An 8,975-nucleotide genomic window follows, 5' to 3' on the forward strand; every position below is an offset into this window, starting at 1 on the left:
ACATTACCAACTTGCCACTCACCTGGAACATGCATTTTCCTCAGCAACTGTCAGTCACCCAAAAACAAGAATCCTGTGTACAGGTAACTGAGCAACCCTTTCTGTGCTCCCAGGAAAACTGTCATTTCCAACCACCATTTACATTCCACACATTCACCAAAGGCTAGGCTTGGAGCCTATAATATCACAACACACAGGCTTTTACTACTATGAAATGCCCTCCTTGTTCTTATAATTGTATTTGTCAAGCCCATTTATTTTGTGACCATGTCTAAATATCTGAGGGTTCCTTTGTGTTGTCTTCTAGCATGGCGTAATTTACAGTTGTAATAAAATGATTGTATTGTTTTGGAATTTGTACCAATAGAATCCTGACCATTTATTTGTGTATTAATAAATACGAAAAATTTTGAAGACATGAAAAATAATTAACATGTACCAAAAGGCTTTGCTCAATGGAAAAATGTTACTGTAAAATCAAGCATGTAATGATTTAAGCATTGACTTTGTGAGTGGTTCTCCAGAGGAAGTACTGCTAGAAGTCTAAAGGCAGGCAGCAGTATTTTAAAGGATGCAGATAAACCACAATCCATTCATCTTTATTCTTCGTCAGTTGTCTGGTAGTTGCAGGTTCTCTGTTAGTGAAGTGATATATCCTCGAATAGCAATATAGAGTCTGTGGCAGAGCTTTAAAGGATGTACATTTCAGACACAAGACGTCACTAACATTGGCTAGACAAGTAGTCTGTAACTAGTGTAATGGTTTCCTGAGGAATAAAACCTACTGACAATAAGTAGGTACACTTAAGACTTAATACCTTTCTCAATTATTTTCTTGTAGAATGGGTCCACAGGTTCTATAAAATTTTTAAAGGATTTCATTTAGCTCCAGCAATCCTATCAGCCGAAAACAAGATGAAATCCTTCAAAAATAATATCTTTGTGTAGTACTGGGCAATTTAAACCCATGTTGCATCATCATTACAGAGACTGCTAGACTGAACATTGAATGTTTTGTGTTATGCCACATCACATGGTGGAGCAAGGAAATCCTCTTCAAACTTTTTAACCTCATTTGGGTGCCAGGACACTTTCATGACTTGTGATGAGATGAAGTTTTAATTCCACTTTTGCAATCTGGAAAGCACCACACTTATCGAAGTCATTATTGTACAGTTGTCCTCAATGGCTGTGTGGGAAATATGTTGGGAGTGAATGGTCAACCACTGCATTGTATTGATCTTAGAATCCAACAGCTCCTTAATTGCTTTCAGTATGGTTTCAGGAGATACGCTCCATTTTTGATAACCTGGTGTTCCTGGAAGCAGCTCTGTAACAAGTATACCTGCACTGGCATCACTTAGTGCATAGACTTTTTGACATCGATAATACCTACAATACAACTCGGAGACACATTATTCTCACACAGTTCCGTGAATGCATTTTTTGAGGCAGTCTTCACATATTTATGCAGTCCTCCTTGACATGCTATTTTAGGTGTCGAATCAGTGATGTCATGTCTGACCCCTTCGGGCAAGAGAACGATTGTCTATCAAGGTAGTGTTTTGGTGTTAAGTGTGACTGTGTGCAATAGCTATTAATAGTATTGTATCAGTAGGCAAACTTCCTGGTTAGTGTTCTTTGTTTGTTGACAACATCTCTGTCTTTTGTTCCTCCTGGGAGTGGTGCGCTCTGGAGGAATTGAGCTGGCCACTGGTGTAATTAGAACCAGTCTCATATTTAGTTTTTGCTCTGAGGCCATTGAGCGACTGCTTCACATCAGGCAACAAGTCATTGTGCAAGAGGTCTATAGAATACTCTTCACACCGTATGCATCTGCACACCATACAGTGGCTCTTCCACCAATGGAAAGGCTTCTTCATAACTGACAACAAGTGATTAGTTTCTATGTGATTCACAAAAAGGATTGCCTTTTAGAGATGGGTGTTGTTGGTTTGAAAGTTTTACATCAAGGTTGGACCAAATCTCCACCTTGGCTCCTACAGGGGCACAGAATTATTACAATAAGGATTGAACTCTAGATTTTACATTTCAATCTCTGTGTGTTTCAATTACATTTGAGGTGGCTGGCAGTGAGGGAATAAGCTGCACTTGGTAAAGGCAACTGTATGGTTATGGCAGATCTTCTGCATGTCACTCAGGTGGTGTGAAGTGACCCTGACCCACCTCCGAATTGGTCACTGTACGGCAAGAGGATCTCCTGGTCTGTGATGACTGTGGCATGTAAATCATTGAATGTCACATTTTTACTAAGTGCGTTTTATATTGTGATAAGAAAGAAGCAGGTAATTTCAGTGGGGATCTGCCTTCTATTCTAGCTGATGACGAGATCAGTGTGATAAAGGTTTTAAAGTTGTGTGAAGTGTCTTGACTCCAGTCAAAGCTTTTAGGCTGGAGATTTTAGCGTGTTGCATAGTGTATGTAAATTGAAGGTGGAGAGAGGGGGGGCGGGGAGGAAAGGAAAGGGAGGGGATCACTGCTTCAGGACGTTACGTGGAATCAGCTGTGGATTCTGCATGGTGCCTGTCCTTTCGGACATGTCTGAAAGAACGGACACCACACATTCATGCATACTGTTGCATAGTGGTTGGCTGACCCATTTTGTTTCAGTGATTGGCCAGCCACAGCTATCTGTTGTATTCTTTTACTTCTCTCACTTGCTTTTTTCTTTTTAGTGTTTTCAATCTCGCATATTTCCATTGTGTTTTGTATGTGGGTGGGAATGTGACAGTGATAGGGTTGTGTGTGTGTGTGTGTGTGTGTGTGTGTGTGTGTGTGTGTGTGTGTGTGTGTGTGTGCGTGTGCACACATTCTTAAGACGTTATTTCTGTTTTTATTTGTAGTTACATTTTTAATCATTTTGCACCCTTTAACCACACTCATCTCATGAAATTTTGGTATGGGTGTTAAAAACCTCCCTGTCATGCGCCCACATCAACATACCATCATCATGATCATCATCATCATCACCACCATCACCATCGGGATGTTTTGCAGTATAAAAATTCTGGTATTGTAGACATCAGTATCATAGTGAGTTACCTGTGTAACATATTATTTCAGAACTGTTAGTTATCTGTCATTAAAATGTTCATTAGTAATGCATTTAGATGAAAAGAGGAAGACAGACCTCTATAAGGTTTGTATTATGATGACTTTCCCCAGCAAGTATCACTGAAAAAGTTGTACACAATAGAGTCTTGAGTCATGTTATTAAACAAATTATCACTATGGAAACTGAAGAACTGTGTGGGTCATGCCAAACCATCGTTTAACTTACACTGACAGTAAAAAAATTGCAACACTGAGAAAGAGTTTTGCAACATAAACAAAAGTTGGTAGGCATGTTTCCACATCTCAAAGGTGATGTCCATTAAAATTTTGCACGAGTCATGTAATGTAGTGATAGTAGCACCACTATGCAAATGAGGTTTGCTTTAAATATATGCTGTAAAGGCTGTGTGTGTTACGTACCTTAAAGATTGGACGTGGTGAGTTGATATTATTCAAGAGTGCCTTAAAGGTGTCAAAGACACCACTATCAACACGTTACTCAGTTAGGACTAGGTTGTTTAATAGGGTGCTATGAGAAGCTGGATGTTCCTTCTACGATATTGCAGAAAAGCTGGGCAGGAATGTAGCCACTGTACACGATTGCTGGCAGTGGTGGTCATGGGATTGTACAGTCACAAGATTATGAGGCCTCTGACAGCTGTGTGGCGCTATGGAGAAGGAAGACCATTATGTGTTCAGCTTATAGCTTTGGTACATTGTACTGCATCTGCAGCAGTAATTTGAGCAGCAGTTGGCACCACAGTGACAGAACGAACTGTTACAAATTGGTTACTTGAAGGCCAGTTCCGAGCCATAAGCCCTATAGCGTGCACCCCAGTGATTTCAATAGTGTCAAGCGACAGCTCATTGAAGGGCAGGGTGAAGACCTGTTGTGCATTCTGATGAAAGTTGGTTCTACCTCAGTGCCAATGATGGCCCTGTGTTGGTTAGGAAGAGGCCATTTTGGGGCTTGCAGCCAACATGTCTGCATGCTAGACACACTGGGCCTACACTTGAAGTTACGGTCAGGGATGCGATATCGTATGGGAGCAGGACGGCTCCCAGAGTTATCCTACGCAACATCATTGTAAATTTGTACATCACTGTGGTGACTCAACCCTTTGTGCTGCCATTCATGAACAGCATTCCAGAGTATGTTTTCCAATGGGGTAATGCTTGCTCACATACCACGTGTTGTAACCCAACATGCTCTACAGTGTGTCGACATGTTGCCTTGGCCATGCTTGATCTCAAGATCTCTTTCCAATCGAGGACGTATGGGACATCATCAGATGACAACTCTGGCATCATGCGCAACAAGCTTTAACCCTCCCTGTGTTGACTGACCAAGTGCAATAGGCATGGTCTCCATCCCACAAACTGACATCTGGTACCAGTACAACACAGTACATGCACTTTTGCATGCTTGTATTCAACATGCTGGCAGCTACACTGGTTATTTATGTACTAGCATTTCACGTTTGCAATGGCTTATCTAGTGCTTACATTAACCTGCAATTGTGGAATGTCAATCTCTTAAGTATGTTACCTAGACAAATGTTTTCCCGGAGTTTCATTACTCTTCATCAATTATTTTCTGGTGTTGCAATCTTTTTCTGTTAGTGTAGATAATTGTGGAGTTTTGGTAATAGTTCCATTCCAGTTGAAACAGTATTAAAAAAAACCTTAATCATTGTTAAATGGAAAATGTTAAAATATGCATCATCAGTGAGAGACTGTGGTCGTGTGTGTGTGTGTGTGTGTGTGTGTGTGTGTGTGTGTGTGTGTGTGTGTGTGGGGGCGGGGGGGTCTAGGGTCTATATGCTGATACAGCATCTAGACCTAACAGAAATTGTAAGCAAGATGATATCATTTGTTATCAAATTAAAAGAGGTGTGTGTGTGTGTGTGTGTGTGTGTGTGTGTGTGTGTGTGTGTGTGTGTTTGTGTGTGTGTGTTTTACCATTTAATGTACCTGTGATACTACAGAAACCTGCAATTTTTTCCTGTTCCAGGTTGCAGTCCTCACAGTCATTACTGAATACAATAAACAAGCATTTTGGCACACTAGCATTTTGCCGTCGCTGGTTAGAAAGAGTCGGTTGTACGAAATACCACATGGCACTGAAGGATCTGAAGGACAAACACATAGTTGATGCATATCCACCACTTTGTGATGTTAAAGGATCATACACTGCACAGTTTGAGCATACAATTTTGTTGCGTCCAACATGCAAAGAAGTAGTGAGCCGGGGTGAAGATTATTGAATCCTTGCAACAGTACTTTTCATTTTATTGTTTTGTGATAGTTCCTTTTCTTTACTTATATGATACACAATGTTGAACTTTTTTTTTATTGTGAAAAGCAGCTTCCTGGTAAGAACTGTACCAGATTCCATTGCTCATACAGTGGCATGTTGAAGACTTTCTGTTGTGAAACATTGACACTTTATGTACTCACATTGTGAAATTTTCAGTAATATGTGCAGACCTTCATATTCTGAATGTTGATAAAATGAATAATGTATTGATACCTTTCTTGGTGCTGGAACAAATCAATGCAGTATTTATAACATTAACACCCTAATTTCTGGTTTAAATTTTTCAATGAATTTGATAGCTAATTTTACTGTGTGTCTTCCTTAATGCACTGACTAAATTTCTTGAATGTGTAACACAACAAAATTTAGGATGTAGCATAAATGTCAAGTAAGATAATATAGCTGTTTTTTAGGCTAAAATGTGCAAAATACAAAGAGGCTGCAATATTTTGATTCTGAGCCTACATATAATTTCCATGTATCAGTTTTTGTGAAAGTGTATGATCTTGGTTTTATTCATCATAAATAATGGATATACTGATATCACGTCATCCTTACAGTTTACTTGTTGCAGCAGGCCAGAATTTTTCTGTAAAAGCAATATACCCCATAACATGAAGAAAATGGAGAAAGTTGGTGCAGTCACCTTGGCCAGGTCCACATGACATGTTAAATAGTACAGTTCAGAGTATATAAAATTGGTGATGTAAAATCTATAATTGTTTTGTCTGGATATGAACTTTTCAAAGTTCTGTGTGTCTTTATATTCTGTTAATGAATGTCTCTGAAGAAAATTAACAGTGATTTAATTACAAAAAACCCCAATTAAAAAGTACTGAAAATTATCTATATGCTGATGTGCAAAACTTAAGGATGAAAGTACCAAAGTACCTTTCGCATGATGGGTCATGGCCATGTAACAGCTCAACGAAACTCGAACCATATATAGAAAGAAATGCTACATTATAGTACAGAAGGTAATTGAAAGAAATATGCAATGAAATGAATGGAAAGACACTTTCATTTATAATCAGCTATTATACTGAAGTCACTGCGATTCAAGATGGTACCCTGGACATTACAAAAGGCAGAATGTGGTTCTTAATAGGGTTTGTAATGGCCATGAATGGCAATGCACGTTCTGCAATTTGCTCCCATGCTGGCCACAGTGTTGGTAAGGACTTTCTGTATTAGGGTGCTCCGTTCCTTCCTTGACAATTGCTGAATGGTCATTGATGCATGTGTATGTGCTGCAGTATGTTTCCCAAACACATCTCTCGTGTACTCAATGGAATTTATGCCAGAGGAATGAGAAGACCAGTCCAGTCCAGTCCATTCACTGAATATCCTCTCTTCCAAGAACACCTCCATCTGCACTGTTCCACACAGTCGCGCATTGCCATCCATAAAAATTAAGTCCAGGCCAAGTGCACACTTGAAAATACATACGTGGGGAAGGCACACAGCATCACAATAATGTTGACTGATGACTGTACCATGTCTATGCCCAAGATCATATGCCCATGCAACATTATGTCTCTCCACACCATAATACCTGGACAGTCAAAACCAGTGTGTTCACCATTGCTGCACATACCATCATATGATGGATGGGAACACGTAATGTACCCAGGAACATTGTCAAAGACCATGGTTTTGTGATCCAGGTGTTATGGTGTGCATAGACAGTCCGTTATGTGGGTGTATGATCTCCAGATCTTTTGACATATTACACACATTAGTCAATGTTGTTATGATGCTGTGCTCCTTCCCCACGTGTCTCTTTTCAGTGGTTTATTCAACACCATTTTTATGGCTGACAATGGGTGACTGAATTGAACATCACGTATGGAATAGTTTTTGGAATGAGAGGATATTTTGCGAATGGACTGGCCTACCCAATCCCCTGACTTAAATCCCATCGAGCGCATGTAGGATGCATTTGCAGGATGTCCATGTGTTCCAACAACAATCCAGCAGTTGTCAACTGCACTGGTGGAGAAATGGAATGCCTGCCACAAGAACTCTTTACCAACCTTGGGGCCAGCATGGGAGCATGTTTCAGAGCATGCAGTGCTGTCCATGGTGATCTCACACCCTATCAAGAACTATAACAAGCCTTTTGTAATGCCCAAGGGACCGCCATGAATCACAGTGACTTTGGTGTCTTTGAATGAAAGTGTCCTTTCTGTTTGTCTCGTTGCATACTTCTTTCAATCACCTTCTGTACTATACTGTAGCATTTCATTCTATGTATAGTCAAAGTTTCATTTAGCTGTTGTATTTGGCAGTGACACATCATGTGAAAGTTACTTTCTCCTTAAATTTTGCACATCAGTGTAGGTACTTTTCTTACATATATGTTTAAGTGATTAATCTTTAAGGCAAAGCATTCATTTAAATTGCTCTTTTCTTCTGTAGACTATAATGTAAGTGCAGACACTATGCACAGCTATTTTTACTGGTCTGGATTTCTACAATTTTCTGGAAAATAACTGGATAGATAAGAAGGTGAAGTTTGAGAAAATGGGTCTCTCTCAACACTTACAGTTTTTGTGGTTAACATTATTGTGCATCTTTCTGGATGTATAGTACGCTTGAAGTTTGGGGCTTAGCACAAAAAATTTCTTGTCATAATATGTAGTACGTTTGTAGTATAAAATGTGCAGGATATCAGAGTCTGTGAGAGATGAATTCTGAGTCCACATATTACCCCAATGCTGCAAATTATGGAACTGCCTCTGATTTGGTTAGTCATGTGTCTTCTCTTGCGCTGGAATGAATTGTGCTGACAGTTTGTCTGGACATAATTAGAACAAAGAAATACTCTTGCTCTCACTTTATGTGAAATCCTAGTAGTTTGAAAATAGAGGTTGTCATGATGTAATTGCTTGAATGCCTAAGTATTGCCCTGAGTTGCAGACGGGCACAGCGAAAAAGAATGCTGGAAATATGGTCCATTCGCATTAAAGTGACCACCTGCCAAAAGCCAGAATAAACACCACTTGCGGTGTGGACTGCTATGGAACATGCAGGAAGAGTGCGTGTAACAGCTTTGAAAAGTCAAAAATTATGATAATGGGAGAAGCCATTGGGTGGCTCTAGGGTACGAGAAGAAAAACTGTCTGTTAACAGACATAATTTTTTGGCAATTCTAGCATATTAACTAATTGCATTAGTAAAAGTTCATAGAGACCCTTATATAATATTTTACAAAATACTGAAATATCACTCGAGGAATGCAGCAATTACATTTAAGAGAACATTAGATGCCTATGCATTGTCATCTCCACCAATCAAAGCAGAACTCAGTAAAATAGGGGGGAAATACATAAGCACTACATACTATTGATGTTACTGATGTATGACATTTTCAAGGTTGAGTCTTCTCAATTTGTTGTTTGAATTTCCTTCCTGTGTGGTGCTTATGCATTTGCTCCCTATTTCACTGCACCAAATGTGTGTTGAGTTGTGCTTATGTGTGAGTGTGTGTTCCATATTTTGGGAGGAGGACTGTGTCTGTAAGCTAAAATATTTTACTGACACTTTTCATTGTACCTGCCCGTGAATTAACGCCTCC

The 8,975-nt window shown here is 39.5% G+C and overlaps 1 protein-coding gene across 1 annotated transcript in view; it reads left to right on the forward strand.

Moving 5' to 3' along the window:
- LOC126470906 (methionine aminopeptidase 2-like) overlaps positions 1-6,189 on the forward strand; it is a 114,842-nt gene extending 108,653 nt beyond the window's left edge. The window contains exon 9 of the mRNA XM_050098937.1: positions 5,090-6,189. Coding sequence (XP_049954894.1) covers positions 5,090-5,342 — 253 coding nt within the window. The 3' untranslated portion in view covers positions 5,343-6,189. The remainder of the gene's footprint in view (positions 1-5,089) is intronic.
- The last annotated feature ends 2,786 nt before the right edge of the window (positions 6,190-8,975 follow it).

The sequence above is a fragment of the Schistocerca serialis genome, chromosome 3 (genome assembly GCF_023864345.2).
Source record: "Schistocerca serialis cubense isolate TAMUIC-IGC-003099 chromosome 3, iqSchSeri2.2, whole genome shotgun sequence".
In the NCBI taxonomy this organism is placed as follows: Eukaryota; Metazoa; Arthropoda; class Insecta; order Orthoptera; family Acrididae; genus Schistocerca; species Schistocerca serialis.